The sequence below is a fragment of the Symphalangus syndactylus genome, chromosome 5 (assembly GCF_028878055.3).
Source record: "Symphalangus syndactylus isolate Jambi chromosome 5, NHGRI_mSymSyn1-v2.1_pri, whole genome shotgun sequence".
NCBI lineage: Eukaryota > Metazoa > Chordata > Mammalia > Primates > Hylobatidae > Symphalangus > Symphalangus syndactylus.
The window spans coordinates 52,859,386-52,886,265 of NC_072427.2; the positions used below are offsets into that span (position 1 = coordinate 52,859,386).

Consider the following 26,880-nt stretch of genomic DNA (forward strand, 5'->3'; position numbering starts at 1 on the left):
GCCCCACCATGGCTGGCTAATTTTTGTATTTTTAGTAGTGACAGGGTTTCACCATGTTGGCCAGGCTGGTCACGAACTGCCAACCTCAGATGATCTGCCCGCCTCAGCCTCCCAAAGTGTTGGGATTACAGGCGTGAGCCACTGCACCTGGCTGTCTTTTACCTTTAGAGTATCATGTTAGCTCAAGGATTTTTTTTTTCTTTGAGACTGTGTCTTGCTCTCTTGCCCAGGCTGCAGTGTAGTGGCACAATCACAGTTCACTGCAGTCTCAACCTCCCAGGCTCAAGCAATCCTCCCACATCAGCCTCCCAAGCAGCTGAGACTACAGAGGCCACCAAGTCCAACTAATCTTAAGAATTTTTTTGTAAAGAGGGGCTCTTCACTATATTGCCCAAGCTGAGCTCAAGGAATTTACAGATGCCATTTATCTGATTAAGGAAGTTCTCTTCTATTTCTAGTTTACTGAGACTTTTTTTTAACACAAAAATAGATGAATTTTAACAAATTCTCTTTCTGCATCTATTGATATGATTATATGCTTTCCTTTTATAGTTTATTAATATGGTTACTTAAATTATTGCAGTGAATTACATTAACTGATGAGCAGATCCTAGGCCAACCTTACATTCCTGCATTAAACCTCACTTGATCATGATGCATCTTCCTTTTTATGTATTGTTGGATTCGATACTATTTTTTAAAAAAATTGCTTCTATCCCTAATGAGGGATATTTCTCTGTAGTTTTCTTTTCTTGCAGTGTCTTTTTCTGGTTTTGATATCACGGTAATCCTGGCCTCATTTATAATGAGTTGGGATGTAGTCCCTCCTTTGCAGTTTTCTGGGAGGTGTGTAGAGAGTAGGTTTTATTTTTTACTGATATGGTTAGTACATTCGCTAGTGAAGTCATCTTGACATGGAGTTTTTTTATGGGAAGAATTTTTACTGAAATTTCAATTTTAGCATAGATATAAAGATACTCAGATTATCTATTTCTTCAGTGCAATTTGGCCATTTGTGTCTTTTAAGGAATATGTCCATGCCACTTCAGATACCAATTTATTGTCATAAATTTCTTTAAAATATCCTCTTAATATAAGTAGAATCTATGGTAATGTCACCTCTTCTGGTTTTTGATACAACTAATTTGTCTTCTCTTTTTCCTGCTCAGTCTGGATATAGATTTGTCAATTTTATTAATCTCAAATAACCAGCTTTTAGTTCAATTGATTTTCTCATTTTTTTAATTTCATTAATTTTTACCCTGATTTTTATATTTCCTTTCTTCTATTTTTTGGAGGCAGATGTGGTATCAATTTGCTTTTCTTTTTCCAGTTTCTTAAGGTGAAAGCTGAGGTGATTGATTTAAGATCTGTCTTTAATATTGCCTTTAGTGCAATATATTTTCTACCAGTTCTGGTTTAGATACATTCTGCATATTTTGTTATGTTGTGTTTTTCAAATTCATTTCAAATATTTTATCTCTGTGCAGTTCTGTCTTCTAATACTCTGCCTTGCAAACTCTACCCAACTTGGTCTTCCCAGACTCTCAGCTTCATTTCTTCACCTCAAGGAGTCCTCTTGGCTTCCCCCTGGGTGTTCCTTTCTCGCACTAAGACCCAGAAACTCTTCTAAGCCAGTTAGCTGGGACAATCATAGGGGTCACCTCCTTTGATTTTCATTTCTCAGGGATCACTGAACCTCGTACACTGTTGCCCAGGGTCTGTCTTGCAAATCTCTTGTTTCATTTATCTTGTTCATTTTTTGTAGTTATTTCAGGCAGGAGAGTATATCTAATCCTTCATCCTTCATCTTGGCCAGAAGCATAAATCACATCCTTCACTTCTGCCAGTGTCCAGCAGGCACGCCTCTCAGCTGGACTACTGCATCGCCTCTCCACTGCCCCCTAACCAATCTGTCATCCTCCTGCCAGGGCAGTTGGCCTCACCCAGAACTCCTCGATGGTATCCGTGATTTCAGTGTAGTATCTACACAACTTTAATTTGTAACCAATACTTTTTAAAAAGTTTCTATTGGCCTACTTTATCCTGTACCTCCCTTAGGCCCCCTGGACCTGCCCACCATCCCCTGATTCACTAATTCCAAGTGACGTGTTTTTCTTACAACCCTGTGCTTTCTGTGTGTGCTGTTCTTTTCCTAGCATGGCCTCTAATTCCAGATCTTCCCAGAAAGTTCCTATCCTAATTTCAAGCATCAGCTCAAAGTTGCATCCTCTAACCATCACTTCCCCACACTGTGTTCTCGCTCCTGTGTTTCCACTGCATTTTCTACATATCTTCCTCCCAGCAAGCTTCATATTTTAAATGAATTTTCACAAATCTATGTCACTACAAGACTCTAAAGCCCTTGAAAGCAAGCCACAGCATTTATATTTCATCTTTTGTGTCTCAGGCCCTGTGTAGTCCTGACATTAATAGGTGACACGAGTACATTTATGGGCTAAAATATAAATCAGCTTGAAATCAGCCTGAGGATCATGTATCAAAAGGCATCACTGGGTCAGCGGGAGTGGTGATGGGCAGCCGAATGATCTTTCATTGTTAATTTTCATATATATATCCATATCTGTCTATCTACATGTCTGTTACAAATATATATGCCTATATTAAGTTTTAAGAGTCTTGGAAAATATATTACTAATATTAACTATAATATTAACTAATATTAGCTATATTATTGAAACATTGAAATTTGAATACTTCTGCTATGTCCTCTTATAGAGAAGTGATTCCCTTTCTACCCAAAATTCAAAGAAATTCAAGTCCATTGCAAAAGGGAAGTCAGGAATAGATAATGAGTGTTCTAGATAGAATCCAAAGTAGCAGGTGTAGAGTAATATAAAAATGGTGACAATAATAATACAACTCTTAGAAAAATGAATCAAGTTTTTCTCCGTTAATATTATGAATGATCTGTGTTTGGGCTTAGGATCTAGAAATGTCTCTGTTGCAGGAGAAAAAAGCCATGAAGAGGAGGTGTGTAGATGTCTGATAATTGATTTTTGTGTGTGTGCCTTATGTCTTTAAAATACGAACGTTGGTGTCGGTGTGGAGCTTGACCATGCCAGTTTGTTTAGTAGAGTCCCTTAACAGCTGGTCATGCGGCCCTGTTTGTTCAACTCAGAAATCATAGCCAGACAGATGGAGAGGAAAAGTTCTACTGAAAGATAGTAAGTGAAGTAAGCCCTGCACAGAAATATTAATACTGCCTGATGTCACTCATACGTGAAGTCTATACAAGTTGACTTCACAGAAGTTGAGAGAAGAATCGTGGTTATCAGAGGCTAGGGAGGGCAGGGAGAAATTGGAGAGGTTGTTCCACGGGTACAAAGTTACAGTTAGAAGGAATAAGTTCTGGCGTTCTGTGACCCAGTGGGGTGACTACAGCAAATAACAATGGAGTGCATATTTCAAGAGTGTTAGAGATGTAACTCTAAGAGTTATCACCAAAAGGAAATGGCTGAAGTGATAGATATGGTCACGATCCTGATTTGATCATTATACAGCTTATACATGCACTGAAAGATCACCCTTACCTCATAAATGTGTAACATTATTTCATGTCAATCATAAATTAAAATGTAATTTTTAAAAAGGTGATGCACCATGATTCACTATCCAGGACCAAACATTATAAGGGGAATGGATTAACTCAGGCCATTCTTTGGGTGGATGGGTGGCCAGGAAGAAACAGTAGAGGAAATTCAATGGATGAATTCAAGGTCCTGGGTGGTGAGGATTGTTATTTGTTGTGATTTTACAATAACTTTAAGGACTGAGATATGGAAGCCTGAGCAGAAAGGTGAAGCGCTAACCCTACAGGAGTTTAGCTCTCTGTCCCTCTGTCCTCCCATGCCAGGAGGTCCTGCGGACAACAAGGAGTATCCGAGAGGACAAGGGAGAAAAGGTCTTCCACAAGTGAGTGCTCCCTCCACTTGCCCTGCGCGCTGAAAGGGCTTGTCCCGACATCCTGACCCATTCTCCAGCCCTGTGACAGACCTTTGAGGTGTGTGTGGCTCTTCCGCCAGAACTGCCTCCGCGGGTGCCTCTCGCTGCCGCCCGCACTCTGGCCTCCTCGTGCTCACTGCTTTCCATGGGTCCTAAGCAGGGAGCTGCGCAAGCTGGTATGCCAGGTGCTGCAGATGAATGAGGCCTAGACCACGCCCTCGGAGCTCAGGCCATGCCCTCAGAGCAACAGGCCACGCCCCGGAGCCCCCAGGCTACGCCCTTTAGGAGATCTCCCGAGAAGCTGGGGTGAGCGGTACAGAAGAGGATGGCTGCTGGGTGTGCAACCTAGAGTCAGTCAGTCACAAACACGGCAGGAAAATAAGCTATCTGTAAGTACCTACTCTTACAGCCTCCCCTGGGAACCGTGTGGGAGCGGGTGTGTGGTGGCTGGCACAGTGCCAGAGGGACTGCCTGCGCCAAGAGCCAATGCACCTTAGATCAGGAGAGAGGAGAGCGGTCAGGGACGCGTAGGCAGGTGGCGGGGAGTTCTGGAGGAAGCTTTGCTGTTAAAACCTGTCTTTTCCATCATACTAACTACTGTTGAGGTTCACATCTAACTTAAACTGGGGTGTCTTAATTGCATAAGTATCCCCTGGGAGCTTGTGCATTCTGGGTCCCTGGGTGGTTCTAGTTAACCAGTTTCCCCAGAGGCCACTATTCGCCTTCCCTCTGACTCTCCTTGAGGGGAGTCTCAGGCCCTGCCTGTGCACAGGCAGTTTGTTCAGTGGCACTCTCACAAGAGGGAAGTGGGGAGCAGCTGCTGGCACGGGCCAGATACAGTCAGGTGTCAGATGCCCTGGGCAGGGTTTCCATCCAGACTGTCCTCAGAGACTGGTGGATTTCTTCCCTCTTTCTTATACTGTATTCATTCCCTGTGGGTTACCAGTTGTTTCCTTCACAAAAGGACTTTTAGCTATTCTCACAAGGGTGAGCTTTAAGGTTCATGGCAGTTGCATCTGTGCTGAGGTGGCCTTGTCTCTTGGGCACCCAGAGTGTTTAGGTTCCACTGTCACAAAGACTTAGTCATCACTGGGCCAGGGTTGGAACCCCCAGGCGGGGTTGTGTCATATTGCTAAGTGACACACAGTGTGGGCTCTGTGAGATACCCGAGTGGGCTTTATGTTGTCACTGATCTTAGATCCATGGTATGTCTGTAACAGTATAGTACAGTGGTGTTTTCAAAGACCTCTGCAAAGAGGTGTCTACGACTGCACCTACTCTAAGCTGTTCCAAAGAGTGTTTTTGTATTTTTTGAAAGTCTGGCTGCTAAGTCAGGGCTGAATCATCCACCCCAAGACAAGAGTTAGAGACTAATTAGTGTGGCTACAGCCCACAGCGCACCATCCTAGCCACCTCTGAAGGGAGCAGAACCCTGGTGGGGGCGTGCTTTGCTCTCATTCAGAAAGAAGAGTGCTTCAAAAAGACATTGCTTGTTTTATTTTTTTTCCTTCAAAAAAGTAACAGAAAAAATCACTGGCTGCTCAGAGATTCAAAATAGAATCAGGACAAGTAGACATTATGAGTTTTAATAATGAGCTAATAGAAAAGTGTTTTCACTAAAATATTTTACCATTGAAACATATACCCTACAACAGGCATTGAAAGATTCTGTCGTATAAAAGGTCATAGAGTAAATATTTGGTCTATTGCTGCCACTCACCCCTGCACTTGTGCAAAAGCAACCATCGACTACACGTGAACAAATGAGTGTGGCTGTGTTCCAATAAAACTTTATTTACCAAAATAGGTGGTGGGCTAGATTTGGCTATAGTTTATTGACTCTTATTCTACAATGATAAAAAAAATACAAGGAGTAAAAATGATAGAGAAATGTGTCCTCTAAGCCCAAAGTAGAATTGTCTTGGGATTCTATCTGATACATGAAAGATGCTACATTTTTTGGAGTAACTGTATACAGTTTATTTCAATCATGTGTCTAATACATTTTTCTTTTGGATTATAAATTTTGTCACTAAGGTTCAGGCTACAGCAAAGAAACTGAACAGTCGGGCTTAAAAAACTTAGAAGTTTATTTTTATTATTTCATGTAATGGCCCTGCTTTGAGCCATCAGGTCAGTGGAGTGACTCTGCTCTTATAAATCAGAAATCCAGTTTTCTAACATGTTTTGATCCATCACTACCAAGACATTAGCATGTTCTGCATGGTTGAAACTAGGCCGAGTCTATCTTCAGTTGGTAGCAAGAACAAAGGGAGCATAGAAGAGGAAGCTGATGGCTCAAGGCACAGAAGTTTCATGAGCTGTTCTCAGTCCACTGGCAAGAAATGGTTAGTCTTATGCTGTGTTGCATGGGAGATAAGGAAGTACAGTCACCTGAACATAAGACAGGTAACAGGATTATCTGCCTTGTCAACTGGTATCTCAGTGCCTGGTGCAGTGCCTCGTTCATAGTATCAGTATAATACACATTTGAATGACTGAAACATTTTCCCAAGTATAATCCTAATCACATTTCCCAGACTTTCTTATCTGGCATATTTGTTATCTATTGTTGTATAATACATTGCACCCAAACTTAGCTCAAAACAACAAATGGGATCTTTCAATGTCTGGGGTTCAGGAATTCATGAGTAGCCTAGCTAGGTGGTTCTAGCTCATGGATTCTGAAGCGGTTACAGTCAAGCTCCCTTCTAAAGGTTCAGCTCAAGGAGGATCTCCTCCCAGGCTCGCCCATGTGGCTGTTGGTGTGAGACCTCAGCTTCTTATCGAGTGGATCCTTCCATAGGCTGCCTGAGCTTGCTTACAACATGGCGGTCATGATGCTCTGGAGAAAGAGACATAAGCATTCCAGGAGGACACAGCCTTCACTTATGTATTGTATAGGATCAAGGACAGAGTAGTGACTGGAAGTGACAATCCATGTGCCGTTCCATGGTCCGACTGCTTGTCCTGCTGCTGAGCTACCCAAAGACTGTGGTATTTGCTTTTTTGTCTTAGTTTGTTTAGTGTTGCTATAACACGACACCTGAGGCTGGGTAATTTATAAAGAAAAGAGGCTTGTTGAGCTTCCGCAGGCTGAGAAGTTCAAGGGTATGGTCCTGGCTTTTGGCAGGAGCTTTTGTGTCTTGTCATAACATGGCAGGGAAGGTCAAAGCGGAAGTGGACAGGTACAAAGAGGCACCAAATCCAAGGGCTGTCCTGCTTTACAACAATCCACTCTCTCAAGAACCAGTCCAGCCTCACCACAGCAAGAACTCACTCACTACCATGAGAACTGTACCCAGCCCAATGGCCCAAACACCTCCTGTGGGCCCCATCTTTCCACACCACCACATTGAGGATGAAATTTCAACATGAGTTTTGGTGGGGACCAACAAACCATATCCAAACCATAGCAGCCCTCAAGACTCACCTACTCCTCCATGGAACACTTCTACCCTCATCCGATTTACCATCCTTCCTACTTACATAACACAGACATTATACATGCATAGTGCTTTGCTTACTTTTAATGCCCAAACAATTATCATCCTACCTAAAATGGCACTGTAATGAGTCATGGCAAGTAATAGCATTTTCATTAAAAAATAAATTAGTCTTAAGGCACCACCTTATGAGAGATTTTTTAATGTAAATATTGTGCATTTTCCACCAGTTCTTAAGTTAGTAAAGTGTTTTTGGTAGACATAAAGACCAATGCCATAGAAATGCCAAGAGTTTCTAAACTGAAGTCTAGTAAGGGCAAGAGGATAGAATTAGAACTGCAATAACCTGAACTTGGAGCCAGAGCATGCTGCCTGAACATAGTGAATTTGCTTAACTGTGACCTCTACGATTTAAGCAACAATAAAATGTAAGGATTTTATCCATGATGAGGGGCATTAATGAACTCAGCCATGCATGTGACAGTCTCAAATATTAAGTAGATTTGCAGTCTATGCATTTTAAAAGTCCCCAGGTTGTCAAGTAACCTTGAGCTTTTGGTGAATACCTAAGTATTATTGTTCAAAATTTCATGGTTCTTTCTATATCTACCTGCTATCCATTTGAGTTATATATGTAGTTCTATCCCCTTCTGGCGAGGGGTAAGACCGGCTTTCATATAGAAAATACTTTAAATATTGTAAAATAACAAGATTTTTAGTATCTTAAACAAACATTTTGTTGAGATAGAGCTTTTAAACTGGTCCTACTCAGTCAGGACCTATGGGAATTGAATGGAGAAAATGGTGTTTAATGAGCAATGTCCAGGAAAGTTCATCCCCCTCTTGGGATACTTGTCTCAGACTTCATCAGCCAGATCAGCCAGGTCAGTTCCCCCAAAGACTGGGCTGAATTTCTGATGGTTCCCAGTGCTCATCACTCTTCCTCTGTCTGTTTTGGCATAGGAGAAAATGTAATGTATCTTCTTGTTAAGAACAGACAAATGATCAGTTGTCCTCAGTGTGTGGCCAGGTTTCGCATTCCTTTTCCTATGACAAAAGGAAACACTCTAATCATTTAAATTAAAGTCACCAAGAGAAATGTAAACATTAGCCCCTGATTTCCGTGACTGCAGGTCCAATGAGGAGGCTTATGGCATTATTTAATAGTGAGAGCAAATGACAATGAGCACAAGGAGGTGGGAGAAAGTGGGGCGCTCTGAGACTGGAGTGGCAGAGAGATCCTGTTGGGCAATAATGACCTTCTGCAGGTTTCTGTTCACTGCACATCAGTCTCTGCATCTGAAAAAGATATGCATGATCCTGCAGGACCATAGGACTTGCGGGAACAAATAAGACCCCCCCAAATGAGAACAAGCAGAGGCTGTTCATTCAGAGTTGCTTTAGTAAGGGAGATCAGCCACCATCCCTTGCATTGGCAGAGACTTAAGAGCAGGCGGGGTGGGAAGGCTCTGTGGTAGAAGAAGGGAAGGCTTTGGGTGGGCCCTGGTAGGAGGCTGTTAGCATGAGGAAGCTGGCACAGGCTGACAAAAAGCCAGGCATTCTTTGTGATGGATTTGGGGAACATATTTGGCTTTTTCAGGTTGGTTCTGAGTTGGAAATGGCAGCACAAATTAGGGGAGCTTCAGTTATTGACAGATCCCGAATATGCTGTGCCAATGGTGCAAAGGTGGTGGTTTAGTTTCCCAGGCTGTTTGCTGCAGAACCCAGAGTTCTGTGGTCATCTGTGGTCTGGCCATTGTCCGGTGTCTGTTCTTTCAGACTAGAATATTTCATGGATTAAATGAGATGCTGCCAAGCACCCAGAACAGCACTTCATGCACAGTAAAGCTTCAGTGTACTGTATGATAATTTTAAATTATTAAGAAATAAATAAGGCTGGGCCGAGTTACTAAGAGAGTTGGGAATGGGAATGATTAGCTTTTTTTTAAGGAATTTTGTTTTATAGTTCATTAATCAGAAGGGAACAAGAGTGGCATGGTGCAGGTCTGTGTTGCCTTCTTGCTCGTAGCATCTCAAAACAGGAAATGCCTGGTCCACACAATGCATTAAAGGGTAAGGAAAACATTTGGACAAAGCAAAGTCGAAGCAGGCTCCAAATTTTGATTGTGAGACATGTATTTTATGTAGCTTGTGTAGATGTCATTCCATGCCATTGGGATCACATGTTTTATGAGGGTAGTACAAACACTTCTATTCTATACCACTTCTTCCCAGCTAAAATAGAAACGGGAGTTTGATTGATTGGCTATCTGGGAGAAGTTTGTGGTTTGTTTGGATGAAAGTAAAGGAAGAAAAAAATCAGAACTTGGTAACTAATAAGATGCTCAAGAAGGGAAAGCCAGAGTGAGATAGAGGTCTGCAGCCAGGGGCTGACATCCTTGCCTGTGGCAGGGAAGGAGGAGAGAATCTGTTGGGAAGGTTGGCGATGAGGGCAGGTCCACGTTTAGGCTGGCAACAGAAAGACGTCTTGCAAACAACTTCATTTTATTTTCTTGATGAAATCCAGAAAGGCAGTTCTTTGAGAAAGGGGCAAAGAAAATGAACATTACAGAAGAGGATTTCTATGAGCGGTCATGCAAAAGTGTGACAGACGGTCACCTGCTGTTTTCCAGCCTTCTCTCCCTTATCCGCTTTGTTCATTGTTTACCCGCTCCCTAATAACTATGTAATATTGCAGGGTATAGACATTTGAGTACAAACTAGTTTATATTGTTTAATTATGAAGACAGAGCTTGTAATTAGTTACCTTAAATTCCTTGATGACTTCTGAGAATCAGTGATGCCTAACTGGAGGAGATTGATAGCCATAATTAGTGGAATCAGTATAAAAATATTCCCAGATGTTCATTGTTCCAGGACATAAAACTCATAATTATATAATGAGCTATTGATAAACTGACATTGGTGACTGCAATGGATTCAGCCTTTTTCTCTACTTTTTCTCCTTATTCTCTGCTTCACAACAGTACCTATAAAGATTACAAAAGACTTTGACCTTAATTCTAATTACTGTAACTCTGAATAACTGCAATTAAATCTGCTACTGTTCAACAATAAAAAAGGAAGAAATTTAGGGCCATTAAACCATTATTTTTTATTTGTTTAACTTTAAATTTTTATATTATTATAGTTTAAGAGGAATTTGAAAAAATAGTATTGAAAGGTCTGGGTACTATTTACCCCACTTCCCTCAGGGGCCATATCTATCATAATAACTATAGTAACAATAGCCAAACCAGGACACTGGCATTGGCACAATTCACAAACCTCATTCAGATTTCACCAGCTTTATACACACTCATTTGTGTGTGTCTGTATATAGCTCGGTGCATTTTTTTTTTTTTTTTGAAATGGAGTCTCACTGTGTCGCCCAGGCTGGAGTAAAGTGGCATGATCTCCACTCACTGCAACCTCCTCATCCCGGGTTCAAGCAATTCTTCTGCCTTAGCCTGCTGAGTAGCTGGGACTACAGGCATGCACCACCATGCCTGGCTAATTTTTGTATTTTTAGTAGAGGTGAGGTTTCGCCATATTGACCAGGCTGGTCTCAAACTCCTGACCTTGTGATCTGCCCGCCTCAGCCTCCCCAAATGCTGAAATTACAGATGTGAGCCTGGCCTTGGTGCGTTTTTACTATATGTCTGGTGCCTGTAACCACCACTACAGAGAAGACACAGAACTGTCTTGTCACCACGAGGATCTCAGGAAGAATATCTTCTTGGCTGTTCCTTTACAGCCACACCCATGCCACCCCCCATCCCTAATCCCGGACACCACTAATGTGTGCTCCAAGAGTGGGTTTTGAATCGAATTGTACAGTAGGTATTGCTCTGAGATTGCCTTTCCTCACTCAGCATAATTCCCTTGACATCTCTCCAACTTATGTGTATCAATAGTTTGTTCCTTTTTAACCCTGAAGAGTATTGCCTGGTATGCATGCCCAACAGTTTGTTTAACCGCTCACTCCTTTAAGGCCATTGGTGTTATTTTGGATATTGTGATTATGAGAAAGCTGCTGTGTATAGGTTTTTGTATGGGCATAAGTTTTCATTTCTCTGAGATAAAAGCCAAGAGCGTAATTTCTGTGTAATATGGTAAGCGTATGTTGAGTTTTGTGTGTTTGCTTTTGTTTTGTTTTGTTTTGTTTTTTGCAGTAACTACCAAGCTGTTTCCCAGAGTGACTGGATCATTTTACATTCCCAGTAGCAGTGCAGGAGAAATCTGAGTTCTGTGCCTCCTCTTCAGCCTGTGCTGTTACGTTCTGTTTCCTTTCTAAGTTTATGGCTTTAATTTGCCTTTCTGAAACTAAGGTTAATGAAGTTATATGCTTATTTGCCATCAGTATCTCCTCTTTTGTGAAATGTCAGTTAGTTTCTTCTGCTCATTTTCTAAGTGAATTGTTTGTTTTTGTACAGTTGGGTTTTGAGAGCTCCTTATATATTCTAGGTATGTGGTCTTTGTCAACTATTTTCTCTTAATTTGTAGACTGTCTTTTCTTCCTCTTAACAGGGTTTTGGAGAGCAAAGATTTTAAATTTTGAAATCCTGATTTATTGATTTTTTTCCTTTTATGCATTGTGTTTTGGATTTCATGTAGAATAGCTCTTCACCTTGCTAAACATCTTGAAGATTTTCTCTTAGGTTTTCTTCTCAGAGTTTCATAGTTTTACATTTTGCTTTTAAGTCCATGATCAATTTTGAATTAATTTTTGTGTAAAGTATGAGACTTAGTTTTAGGTTCATTTTTTTTCCCTATGGATATCCAAGTGCTCCAGCACCATAAATTGAAAAGATTCTCTTTCTTCAAACGAATTGCTTTTGCACTTTTGTTGAAAGTCAGGTGGTTATCCTTTCATGGGTCTATTTCTGGATTCTCTATTCTGTTTCATTGACCGATGTTTCTGTTCTTCTGCTAGTACCACACGGTCTTGATTACTGTAGTTGTATGTATAAGTCTTATAGTCAGGTAAAGTAATAAACTACTACTTATTCTTCTCTTAAAAAAATTTTTTTAGCTACTCTGATTTCTTTGCCTTTCTATATAAATTTAGAATACATTTTTATAGCTATGGGATTTGGGTAGATATTATATTAAACTAACAGGTTAGGGTTATGATTAGAGCAATAACATCTGAAATATTGACTCTTCCAATCCATGAAAAAAGGATGTCTTTCTGTTTATATCTTTGATTTTTAAAATTCATGTTTTGTAGTTTCAGCATATAGATCCTATTTTTAAAGCTATATATTTCATATTTTACAGTGATTGGAAACTGTAACAGGTTTGTTATTTATATTGCATTCCTGAAATGAAATTCCTTTGATAGAACTAGTGATTTTTTTAATTAGTTCATTTTTTCCCCTACTGATTTTTTTCCATTACTTCTTTCTTTCTAATTTCATTGATTTCTGCTATGATTTTTATATTTTCTTTGGAAAAATTTTGCTATTCTTTTTTCCTAAGGTAGGAGCTTAGATTATTGATATGAGAATGTTTTTCTTTCCTCTTTTAAAAAATGCTTTTATTTTTAAATAAAATGAATATAAAAGTTTAAAATGTTTTAAAAACAATTTTAAAATTTAAGCCTGTAGCACCTGGTGTTCCCAGGCAGTCTCCTATTCAAGTGCTGACCAGGCCAGACCGTGCTTAGCTTCTGAGATCAGACTAGATTGGAAATGTTCAGGGCGGTATGGCCATAGAATCTTGTTTTTTAGTATGAACATTTTGTGCTACACTGTTTCCTCTTAGCACTGAGTTAGCTGCGTCTCACACATTTTGATATGTTTTATGTTTATTTTCATTCAGTTGAATGTATTTTATTTTCTTTGACTTCTACTTTGACCCATAAGTTATTTAGAAGTATGTTTTATAATTTCCAAATGTTAGGAAACTTTCTTGTAATCTTTCTGTAATTACATTTCAGTTTGAATCTGTTAGGATCAGAAAACAAACTCTGTATGGTTTCGATTCTTTTAAATTTGTTGAGGTTTGTTTTAGTGTCTAGGATATGGTTTATGTGGGTAAATGTTTGATGGCTGCATGAAAAGAATATCTTTTGTTGCTGATGGTAAATTCTACAAATGCCAATTTAAGCCTGTTCATTAATTATATTGTCTAACCGTTTTATATTCTCACTCATTTTTTGACTAATTTTTCTGTCAAAGTTGAGAGAGGGGTGTTAAAGCCTCCAACTATAACAGTGAATGTGTCTATTTCTCTTTTCAGTTTTATCGGTTTTTGTTTCATTTATTTGAATCTATGCCATTTATGTATATACCTTAAGATTGCTGTGTCTTCTGGATAGTTTGACTATTTTATCCCTAGGTAATGTTCCTCTCTGAACTTGGTAATTCTCTTTGCTCTGAAATCTACTTTATCTTATGCTTTTCTGTTGATTAATGCTTGCATGATATATCCTTATTATCCTTTTACTTTCACTCTACCTATATTATTATATTTCATGGAGTTTCTTATAGACAGCATGCTTTTTTTTTTTTTTTTTGAGATAGAGTCTTGCTGTCGCCCAGGCTGGAGTGCAGTGGCGCGATCTCGGCTCACTGAAGGCTCTGCCCCCCGGGGTTCACGCCATTCTTCTGCCTTAGCCTCACGAGTAGCTGGGACTACAGGTGCCCGCCATCTCGCCCAGCTAATATTTTGTATTTTTAGTAGAGACAGGGTTTCACCGTGTTAGCCAGGATGGTCTCGATCTCCTGACCTCCTGATCCGCCCGCCTCGGCCTCCCAAAGTGCTGGGATTACAGGCGTGAGCCACCGCGCCCGGCTGACAGCATGCTTTTAAATGCATTCTACCAATATCTTGGATTTGGTGTATTCAGATCATTATATTTAATGTAGCTATGTATGTGCTAAGCCTTCCCTCTGCTATTTTATCACTTGCTTTTTTGTTTTTCCCACCTTTGCCCGTTTTCCCAGATTAAAAATAAATAGACTTCATCTTTTCAGGACAATTTTAGGTATACAGAAAAATTGAAAGGATAGCATCTCTCTGTTTTTTATTTCTGTTTCATTTTCCTGTGGTTAATTTTTTTTTTACAGTTACACTTTGATTTACCTATAGTTTTTAGCGGGTATATCTTTTTGTATAGTTTTTTAAATGGTTTCTCTGGGTGATACATGATACATATACAACTTTTCAAAATCTGTTGGTACTTTGTATTTTTCGGACACTGTACTTTTCCTACTTTGATTTAAATATAGAAATATTACTTTAATTAAGATAAATTTGAATTTATTCCCTTCTTTTATACAATGTTTGTCTTAAATATATCCTCTACATACATAGGATAATACAGCAGACAATATTATAATTTTTAACAATCAAATATATTTTTTTAAAAACTGAAGAGGAAATAATTATTATATTTACCCATATTTTCACTCTTTCTACTGCTTCTTCTTAATTTTCATGTTCTAAATTTTTTACTTTTATTATTCCCTTTCTGTTTGATAAATTTTATTAAGCTGGCAAGCAATTTTCTCACTATTCCTTCATTTGCAAATGTTTTGTTTTGACCTTCATTCCTGAAGACGTTATTTGCTGTGCACAGAATTCTGGGTATGGGCATTTATTTTCTGTTAGCATTGGAAATGCCATACCTTTTCCTTCTGGCCTTCATGTTTCTGATGAGAAACCTGTTATCATCCAAATCATTGCTCCCCATGAGTGTTTGTTTCTCTTCAGCTGCTTTCAATATTCTCCCTTGGTTTTGGTTTTCAGAAGCTTGATTTTAATGTGTCTTGATATGGATTACTTTGGGGTTAGCCTGTTTGGGGTTTGCTCAGCTTCTTTAACTGTAGGCTAATGTCTGTTGCCTAAATTCGGAAGTTTAATTGAGTAACCTTCTGTTTTGTTTTCTTTCTTCTCTCCTTTCTTGACTCTAATGATGTGAATGTCGTATCTTTTGTCACAGAGGCCACAAGTCCCCGAGGCCCTGCTCTTCTTATTTCCCCAGTATCTTTCCTCTTTCGTTAACATTGGGTAATTTCTCTTGCTCTAGCTTCAGTTTACTGATTGCTTCCTCTCTCACATCCATTCTTCTATTAAGCCCATTTAGTAAGGTTTTAAAGTAATAGTTACTGTCTTTTTCAGTTCTAACATTTCCATTTGGTTCTACTTTGTATCATAGGTTTTTTTGTGTGTGCGAGTTTTCATTTTTTCATTTGTGTCCATCGAGTTCTGAATTGCTCACTGGAGCAATTAAATATTTCCTCTACATACATGCTTTAAAATTCTTGTCAGATCATTCTAATGTCTTGTCATCTGGTTGTTGGCTTCTGTTGATTATCTTTTTCCATTCAAGTTGAGATAGCATGAGATAGCATCTACCTGGTTTGGTAGCATGAGTGATTTTCAATTTTATCCTGAGTATTATGTGATGAAACTGGATCTTCTACTTCATCAGTCCTCCGCTAAAATCATGCTGGCTGGACACCGCCCCCAGCCTCACTGGCCCCAGGTAGGGAGTGGCATTCCTAACAGAAGGTGGTGGAGATGGTTCAGGCTACCCTTGGCTCCCTCTGACACCTGAGAAAGTCCTGCTATTCTCAAGTACATAGATGATCTATCTTAAGTATATAGATGACACTCCACTGCAAGGGAGCAGGGTGCTTTGTTGTGCTGAGTTACAGTGGAAGTTCAGGCTGCACATTCACCCCCCACCCACGTCATCCTCTTTGCAAGGTGGAGGGCTTCTCCTACTGCTGGATGGAGCTCCAAGTCCAAGATTCCCACTTGGTCTCTGCCAGCACCATGAAGGGGTTGGGACACTTTGTCACTGCCAAGCATTTGTTGATGGTGTTGGGGTGGGACATGAATTTTCTTCTGGTGTTTTGATGGAGTAGGATGTCTACTAGCAAAAGTTGTCTATCTTGGCTGGGCGCGGTGGCTCATGCCTGTAATCCCAGCAATTTGGGAGGCCGAGGAGGGTGGATCACCTGAGGTCAGGAGTTCAAGACCAGCCTGGCCAACATGGTGAAACGCCATCTCTACTATAAATACAAAAATTAGCCAGGCTTGATGGTGCGTGCCTGTAATTCCAGCTATCAGGGAGGCTGAGGCAGGAGAATCACTTGAACCCGGGAGGCCACAGTTGCAGTGAGCAGAGATGGCATGCAGCTGCACTCCAGCCCAGGCAACAGAGCAAGACTCCGTCAAAAAAAAAGGTGGTCTATCTTGGTAGGCTATTTTTTCCCAGTCCTTTGGCAGGAGAGCAGTCTTCGCTCAGGGATTTTATTGTCTGTGCCCAGGAGCATCTCCAGTTTCCAGGCTTCCCCAGCACTCTGTTTGAGGCATATGAGGCATAAAGGAAATTCAGGAGACTCACAGCCATGTTGGTTTTTGAGTCCTTGGATCTCTAGCCCATCTGCCTTCTTCTTCTTACCTTTCAGGATCATCTTTCACAAATTATGAGTGTAATATCCAGGGTTTTAGCTATACTTCATAGGGGATATAAAAATAGATAAGTCTATTTCATCTTCTCCAGAATTAAAAGTTCTGAGTCTCTTTTCTAAGAGAGGAAAACTCAGAGACTTAGAAGTAGAGACTTAGACTTTCTTCTTTGCCCAAAGAAGTCACCTCATCTGTAACCTGGGGTCCAAGGGGGAGGCAGAGTACAGGCTCTGTAACCAAGGACTGAGAGAGAGGAAAACTCAGAGATGTAGAATTAGAAGTACAGACTTAAATTAGACTTCGACTCAGAATTAAAAGTTTGTGACCTCATAAAATAAATGACAAACTAAGCAGTACAGGTATTCTCTTCCTTTCTATTAACAACTGGGGCTTATTATAAAAGGTAAGTTACTTTATTTGATGTTATGAGTCACAGAAAAAATATTTAGAAGCAAATTTAGGATGTACTTCATTGGGAATTAAACTTGTTTGTAAAATTCTAAGACTTAACTTTAGAAATTCCCCAAATATTTGCCAAGTGATCCTTGATATCAGTGGCATGAAAAAATAGAAACAGGATTTGATAGATAAGAAAAATAAAAGTATCATCGATATACTTAAGAATACCACAACATTTTCTTTGTGTAACCTACCTTTCTCTGTCTCACACACACTCTCTCTCTCTCTCACACACACTCACTCTCCACAGAACCAGAGGAAATGGCATCTTCACCCCTTTTTTTATTGTTGAAAGAGCCTGGAAACTAGCAAGAGTTCAAGACCAAGAGAAAGCTGTGGGCACTTGGATAAATCTAAAAATCCTCAGAGTCCAGATAAGCAAGATTTGACAAGAGTTTCCATGGAGACAGAACATAACTTATTACTGGCCTATAAACTAGATAATTTGACCAGCGATCTACAGACAGGACTGTTGCTTCTTTCCTCAACTTTGCTCCAGGCCATAATGATGAAAGCAAAAACACTTGTATCTGTGTTTCTAACAGCCTTGAGGAGAGAGGCTGCTCAAGTGAGAAATCAACCTATGGAAATTATATATATATTTTCTTTCCTCTTTCGGAGGTGAGAAAGAGGAAAGAAACTTCTTGAAAGCAGAGATTAGATCTAACTAGAGATGAATCCCAGGCTTTTGGTCTAATGCCTGTATTATTTCCTTAAATTTGTTCTGAGGGTTTCTTTTACTTTGGATATAATAAAGAGTGTTTCCACTGAAGCCTAAGAACTATGAGTCGTAGTTGCCTTGGAGATTTTGTGATGGGTGAATCTCAGAGCAGATCAACCTGCTCCTTCCTACCCAGCTCAGCTGGTGTAGTTTCCAGAATTTTAGACTGAAGTTTTTCTATAATATGTTTTGCATAATATGGTAGCTGCAGTTTGCATCTTCCCTAGATAAATTTGCTGAGCTTTCAGGTGTGTGTGTGTGTGTATGTGTGTTCTTTGCCCAAAAAAGTCACCTTATCTGTAATCTTGGGTCCAAGGGCGAGGTAGAGGACCAGCTGTCTGCCCAAGGACCAAAAGCGAGGAAAAGTCATTTAACTCCCCTGAACCTCATTGTTCCATCAGAAAAATGGAATTACAATGTCCTGACAAAAATTTTGTCAGAATTTAGTGAACTTTTTTAAGTATCTGAAATTGTATATCATGCTTGAATTATCATAGACATTCAATAAAATTTATAACAAATAGAAAAATAAATATAGTAGTTACTACTAAGTGTAATATAAAACATCAAGTGATATGGAAGAGATGTCAAGTCTGTTAGCATAAGCCGTTAATATTAGGATGACAGAGGCACTGCCATTAGACAGTGAGCTATTCCGGCTTTTTTCATGGTCCTGTTTCTGACTACAGAATCTTTATCTTCTTGAGTAAAATTAAGGCCCGTGGTGGGGAAATGGATCCCATTGTCTCTGACATCCACAAGGCAGACTGGCTCACACTGGGCAGGAAGTGAACTGTGTCAGCAGACCTCCACCTTACTTCTGCTCAAGTAGCAGTTCCTTCCTCTCTGTTGCTGCACTCGGCATATGATGACCAATGAGAGTGCATCTCACTCACCTATGTATCAGTGACACAGTGCTTGGCCCATCGTAGGATCTTCATAAATATTTGATGAATTAATTAGATTGGGATCCTACTTAGAAATAATCCATTAAAAAATAAGTAGTCATGGGGATCGATCACAGAACATGAAATTAATCTTATATTTTACACACCAGGCAAAAGTGCAAATGAAATGAGCTGTGCATTCAACTTTCATTCACTCATCAAGCATTTTCTGAATTCTTCCATGAAAATGAACTGATATGTACGGATATGTACTGGTACGTATGGAGCATCAAGCCTTTACATGCAGGGCACTGTTTGACTTGCTGTAGGATTTACAAAGGTAAATGAGGTAGCCAGTTCTCTCCAGCATGAAGCAGGTGATGATGGTTCAGTTTCGAAGGTCCTGGAATCTCGGCCATTTTCTTTTTCCAGGGCCGACTCCTTTGTCTCTTCCACTTTCCACTTGGAAAGCTTCCAACAGCTTCATCTTCTTCCTTCAAGGAGTGATACAGGGACTTCTCGAGACTGTGACTTGGGATAGGGATAGAGAAAAAGGAAGTCGGTCAAATGTGGAGAGAAAGCAACGATGGAATAGAAGGGAATGGTAGCGAAAGGAGAGTAGTGTTGGAATTAAATCTTCCCAATAATTAGAGAAATCAAATATAAACAACCTTACATAGAAATGGTACAATTTTTATTTTTAGTGTTTGGGAAAATGGACAAGAAGCATCAATAATTCAGAGTTTAGAGAGCTCAAGTGCTTTTAGAAAAGAAGTTTTGAATTACTACTAATAAATATAAAATCTCACATCAAGTAGTAGAAATATAAGGAGTACCTTGGTGAAGAACAGAAACGTTATAATTTTGATGAGTGGACCAATTACCTGTGGCAGGGAGAGCCCCTCCTTTTTAGACATGTCCCTGCAAGTCTTAGTTCCACGCCTGCTCCGGGCTGCCCTACTCTCTCCCTCCAGATCCTTCCACAGCGTCGGTCTAGAACTGGGCGTGTAATAGGTGACTGAAGTGATCCGTGGCTCCATGATATACAGCTCCATGGCATTGTATGCTGCTGTTGTTAAGTGGAGTGTTCTAGAAATAACATTTAAATCTTGTTGGTTGATGGTTTTGTCCAGTTATTCCATACCTTCATTTTTCTACCTAGTAGTTCTATGCTTTTTGAAAATGAGGTGTTGAAGCCCCCAGTTACCATTGTGAATGTGCCTTCAGCACATTTTTTGTGTATATTTTGCACCCCTGTTGCTTACATAAAATGTACATAGGAAGAATTATTATTCAGAAAATATTAAAAAGTCCTTTAAATCACCTAAGGAAACAAAATGACAGAACATCAGAAAAATGGGCCAAAGGTATGCACAAGGGATTTGGAGAAGAGTTAAACTGAATCAAAGAGAAAAAAGAAACCCATTACTAAACAGTGATCCAGTATTCAGAGATTAATGATGAAATAATAATTGATTTATTAGATTGCAAATCCTAAAAATCTGACAATACCAAATATTGTGTGAGGCTATACAAAAATAGGAACTCCTATATCTTCCTGAAAGAAATGAAAATTGGCAAATTACTTTGGAGCATAATGTGATATACTTCTATACCTTATAATTATACTATTTCAACTAAATATTTTATTATGAATGAGTCTTAATGTTTACTATGAATGAAGGAAGGTTTTTCTTGAGCTATTGAGGATCTCCTACAGCCTTTCTCCTTTATAATTTCTGATGTTGAGTTAACCTACACTCTTGGAATAATATCTATTCATTCAAGATGATTTGTTGTATCTTTTTTTTTTTTTGAGACAGAGTCTCGCTCTGTAGCCCAGGCTGGAGTGCAGTGGCATGATCTCGGCTCACTGCAAGCTCCACCTCCCGGGTTCATACCATTCTCCTGCCTCAGCCTCCCAAGTAGCTGGGACTACAGGCACCCGCCACCACGCCCAGCTAATTTTTTATATTTTTAGTAGAGAGACAGGTTTCACTGTGTTAGCCAGGATGGTCTCAATCTCCTGACCTCGTGATCTGCCTGCCTTGGCCTCCCAAAGTGCCGGGATTACAGGTGTGAGCCACCGTGCCTGGCCGATTTGTTGTGTCTTATACACTGTTAGTTTTGATAAAAGTATTTTATTTAGGAATTTTGCCTTCTTATCTGTGGAAGGCAGAATAATGGGCCCCCAGACATGTCTACTTCTCAATCTCCGGAACCTGTGAATATGTTACATCAGTGGTCTTCATGGTTTTCATCTTTTTTGGCACCAGGAACCCATTTTGTGGAAGACAATTTTTCTGCAGACCGGGGGGCAAGGGATGGTTTCAGGATGATTCAAGCACATTACATTCATTGTGTACTTTATTTCTATTATTGTTATATTATAATATATAGTGAAATAATTACACAACTCATCATAATGTAGAATCAGTGGGAGCCCTGAGTTTGTTTCCCTGCAACTAGATGGTCCCATCTGGAGGTGATGGGATACAGTGACAGATCATCAGGCATTAGATTCTCATAAGGCGAGTGCAACCTAGATCCCTTGCACGTGTAGTTCACAATAGGGTTCATGCTCCTATGAGAATCTAATGCTCCCACTGATCTGACAGGAGGCGGAGCTCAGGCATTAATGTGAGTGATGGGGAGCAGTTGTAATCCCAGACGCTGAGGCAGGAGAATCACTTGAACCCAGGAGGCAGAGGTTGCAGTGAGTTGAGATCGTGCCATTGCACTCCAGCCTGGGCGACAAGAGCAAAACTCCGTCTCAAAAAAAAAAAAAGAAATTAAGAGGAAAAACTTAAAATATTAATGATCTTATTTACCCCAGTTATGTGCCAGTTCTGAAGCTCTTCCAAGTTTCCACATAATGTCATTTTCCTTGAGCGTGAAGAACTTTCATCATTTCCTGTAGTGCAAGTCTCTTGGCAATGAATTCTTTTAGTTCTCTTCTCTGAAAGGCCTTTCAGTTCTCTTCTCTGAAAGGCCTTTGTTTTACATTAACTTTAGAAGGATATATTCACTGCATATAGAATTCTTGGTTAAGAGTTTTCTTTCTGCACTTGAAAAATGTTCCAATATCTTCTTCCATAACTTCAAGGTGAAATCAGTATTCAGTGAAATCATTACTCCTCTGTGTATATATAATGTCTTTTATTTGTTACTGTGTTTGAGATTTTGTCTGTGGTTTTCACCTGTTTGATTATGATATACCTAGACAAGATCTTCTTCATATTTGTCTTGCTTAGGTTTCCTGTGCATCTCAAATCTGTAACTTTTTTCCTTTATCCATTTAGGTTTGTATTTGTACGTTATTTCTTCATCACTTTCTGCCCATTCTATGCCTCTACTCTTTTTTTTTCTGAGAATCCAATTACACAAATGTTTAAATCTAACAAGTCCCTGATCCTCTGTATATTTTTATTTTTTTTTTTTATTCTTCAAACTGGATGATCTGTCTTTGAGTTTCTGGCACTTTACCTTGTCATCTATATTATTCTGTTAAGTTGCCCTATAATGAATGTGGAATATGACAAAATAATCTTACCTATTTACAAATGAAACAATCTCAGTGATGGGGGCAGGGGAAAACCTGCCGCCCTAACTATCTATAAATGAGTGTCATCTGTAAGACTCAAGACAAAGAATCTAGGACTGTACATAAGCACTGTGCTCTAATTGATCAAGTTGTATCCATGGAGCTATGGTCTAACAATTCTGATACCACTGTACAGTATATAAGAATTAAGTGAATGAATGGAAGATGGTGGGATGTGGGTTTCCCACAGTTGGAATGAGAGTTTACAGATAAACAAGGGGAGGAGGCTGGAATTATGTATGTGTTAATGATTTAGAGTTGGAGACATCAGTATGAGCTCACATTTAGCCTAATATAGATATAGATGATTACGTATAGAAATATTTGTAGATATGTGTATATACATGGACTAATACACACACATAATTTCCTTGTTTTGGCCGGGAATAATGAGTCTCCAGTGGTAGCAAGCATACCTAGTACCCAGATATTGTTTTATAATCCCAATCTCTAATAAAAGGAACCAGAGCCCCTTGGAGAAAGAGCTGATTCTGTCACTGGAGAAGGAAATATATCAGAAGACTCTTCAATACCTTCTAGTGCCAGAAAGCAAGGACGTGCTAAAACAAAACAAAACAGAAAATGCACTGATGGAGGTATGTCGGAGCCAGCTGAGAGACCTCCCTTCAAAAAGCTTGAAGATTTTCAGCCATAAAATACATAAAGTAATATTGGATTATAAGCCAAAATATAAAATAAATATTGATGAACAGATATAAATAAAAGATTGAATAAGACATTAGAAGAAGCAAATCTTATATACAGAAAAATTTCAAATGATTTATGTAGGTATTTCCTGCTAAGAGATAGAGCTTAACTGCCCCATCCACACACACAATTGAGTGTGGGCTCAGTAAAATGATTTTCTTTTAAAGAATAGAATATGTGAAAGGGGCAAAAAAGTGACTTTACAGTGGACCAAGCTGGCAAATATTATCTTATCCAGATGATCAAGGGTGACATCAGCAGTGCTAAATCATGGTGACCACTTGTACTCTTGCTATGATACGATGAGAGCACCACTGCACCTCTGTGTATCCCCCCAGGACCATAGCACCAATCTAATCACGAGGGAAACAACAGAAAGATCACAGTTGAAGGACATTCTACAAAAGTCCTGACTAGTACCCCTCAAAACTGTCAAGGTCATCAAGAACAAAGAAAGTCTAAGAAACTGTCACAACCAAGAGGAGCCTAAGGGGGACATGATGGCTAAATGTGATCTGGTGTCCTGGGCGAAATCCAAAAGTGAAAACAATATTAGGGAAAAACTAAGGAAATCTGGATAAAGTATACACTGTAGTTAATCATACTAGTGTGAAAATACTGGTCCATCAATTGTAACACATATAACATACTAATATAATATGTTAATAACACAAAAAAGTAGGTGTGGAATATTTAACTGTTTAGCACCACTGCAATTTTTCTGTAAATCTAAAACTCTTATAAAAGTTTGTTTAATATTAAGAAAATAAATAATAAGGCATGGAAAATGCATTTAGAGTTTACTGAATTGTACAATGAATTATAAGTGCCCCAATAACAACGGAAGTGCTCATATTTTCTTGTAACACCGCTTTCAGTAATTATAGAAAGGATCATATTCACAGATAATTTTATACATGGAGTGTGTGTGTGTTTTCTTTGCCAAGCTGCTTGTACTAAACATTTCCAAGATGTTCAGCAACATTTCATAACTGAGTATTCTAAAGTTAGACATAACTCATACTTATCAAAGTAGATCAATGGTTAATGGCTTGGATTTGGGGATAAATATGGCTTTCTATGTAACTTTAGATATCACTTATATTTTAAGAATGTTATTTTAAATTCACTGTAGGTTGTTCTTGAGTCATCATGCTTTGTATGTTAATATCTGTCCTGTGCTTGAATGAAATATTAGCGTAACCTTGGCTTTTGTGCTAAACATTAATTGTTATAATCATTCCCATCTATGATCACTCCTCGTGTAACCGAGTCCCACTGAAATCCATCAAAGTGGCAGCAGATGTGCTTATTTTAAACACTAGTTTCTATTTAATTTCAAGATGAAAAGCTGAACTATACAGTCCACTTCAGAAGTTTCTTATTTAATGAAAACAGTTTAAAGAAAATGGGTATCTTGTCTTTTTAGAGTTCATATTCCAAATTTTGTCGAAATCATTGAACTTCTTTAAAGTGAATTGAAGAACAAACATATGCGTCCTCAGTGGCAGAGTGGAAATTGTGAACCCACATGGTTTGACTACACACGTATGCGTCTACACACTGTTGGATCAGCTCTCCGATAGAGAGAAGAGCCTAGTGTTTTTCTTCTGTGTTCAATAAATTTGGGTATTCATCAGATGTATGTGTGTGAGAGAGAAAGGGTAGTGCCTCCCCACATAACTGACTCTTGAAGTGTCATTAGGACATTTGCACACAAGGATAGAACAGGTTACCTGCTCATAATTGTTGCTAAATAATAACTCACTCTTCAACTCCCACTTATGAGTGAGAACATGTGGTGTTTGGATTTCTGTTCTTGTATTAGTTTGCTGAGAATGATTTCCAGCTTCATCCATGTCCCTGCAAAAGACATGAACTCATCCTTTTTTATGGCTGCATAGTATTCCATGGTGTATATGTGCCACATTTTCTTTATCCAGTCTATCATTGATGGGCATTTGGATTGGTTTCAAGTCTTTGCTATTGTGAATAGTGCACATGGACACAGGGAGGGGAACATTACACACCAGGGCCTGTCGGGGGTTGGGGGGCTAGCGGAGGGATAGCATTAGGAGAAATACCTAATATAGGCAACAGGTTGATGGGTGCAGCAAACCACCATGGCACGTGTATACCTATGTAACAAAACTGCACGTTCTGCACATGTACTCCAGAACCTAAAGTATAATTAAAAAAAAAATGAAAAAAAAAATCCTTCCCCTAATTCAGATATCCCGAATATAGCAACTTTTAAGAGTTTTTATGTATCATTCTGGAAATTTTCTATTTTAATTATGTATAAACACATATTATGCACATATATATAATCATACTATAGATGATACAATAATAGAATTGTACCATAATTTTTTTCTGGAACTTTCTCTATTCAGATAAAGTATAATGGGCATCTTTCTCTATTAGCATAAAACAAAACAAAACAAAAAATAATAATTCACTTGAGTTAGCTGAAATGAGGACTGTGTCTGAGCAGACAGATAGGGGAGAAGCAACAATGTGAAAAGCAACTCTTCCGAAGTTGTCACTATAGCTACCAGGATGCAGACTATTTCTATCACAGCAGCAAACAGAAGAGATTTCAGACAAAGGACAAAGGGAAAAGAAATCAGGACTATTTTCATAGCAACCGGGAGATCTGCTGATCGTGGGTAGACTACACTTTTCTGTACCTAGTGATATTGATGTTAGTCATTAATAATATTACAGGAGGAGATACATAGAAAGCCCTGATCCTGAACTAATAGCTTAAAGCATAAGATAGGGAAACTGCATTCATTGAAAATGCCACGAAGGTTCCTGGGGCGATGCAGTGAACTTGCATGCCTGACACCTTTGGAAGCTAAGGGATTACTGACTGCTACTTCTAATGTTGCCATTTGTTTGTTGTGAAATTCAGAGGAAATTTCCTTAATTTATTTCTACCAAAGATGATGGTGGATGAGTGTGAGATGTAGAATAAGTAGAAATTGGAGAAGTGATATAAATAGAACTAGATTTAGAATTAATGGAGGGAATCTGAATGGAATTGCAACATTATATAACAAAGATCTGATAAAAAAGAAAAAATATAATTGATGCAACAGTGTTTATTGGGAGTAAATGCTGGAGGGAATGCAGAGAGAACAATTAGAGGTTAAGAATTGAGAGCTGGGGCCAGGCGTGGTGGCTCACGCCTGTAATCCCAGCACTTTGAGGGATCACTTGAGGCCAGGAGTTGGAGACCAGCCTGGCCAACATGACGAAACCCTGTCTCTACTAAAAATACAAAAAAAAAAAAAAAAAAAAAAAAAAAAATAGCCAGGTATGGTAGCGCATGCCTGTAATCCCAGCTACTTGGGAGGCTGAAGCAAGAGAATCACTTGAACCTGGGAGGCACAGAGGTTGCAGTGAGCCAGGATCATGCCACTGTACTCCAGCCTGGGCGACAGAGTGAGATTCTGTCTCAAACAAACAAAACAAACAAAACTGGAGAGCTGGAAGGCACTTTAGGGATTATGCATATTCAACTTGCAAATGAAATGTTAAAAGGTATTCATTTGTGCACATATTTATCGAGTATCTACTACAGGCCAGATACTACTTTCCATTCCTGGGAAATACACATCAGTGATCTAAACAGACAGGAATCCCTATCTC

At 39.3% G+C, this 26,880-nt stretch overlaps 1 protein-coding gene across 3 annotated transcripts in view; it reads left to right on the forward strand.

Annotated features, from left to right (window-relative positions):
- Positions 1-26,880, forward strand: part of GABRG3 (gamma-aminobutyric acid type A receptor subunit gamma3) — a 571,515-nt gene that overhangs the window by 301,350 nt on the left and 243,285 nt on the right. The window contains exon 1 of one of the 3 annotated variants that reach the window (XM_055278463.2): positions 6,106-6,375. The exons of 1 other annotated variant lie outside the window; for it this stretch is intronic. In XM_055278463.2, coding sequence (XP_055134438.1) covers positions 6,181-6,375 — 195 coding nt within the window. In that variant the 5' untranslated portion in view covers positions 6,106-6,180. Of the gene's footprint in view, positions 1-6,105; positions 6,376-26,880 lie in introns of those variants that run through there. One more of the 3 variants, XM_055278464.2, reaches the window with a different exon arrangement.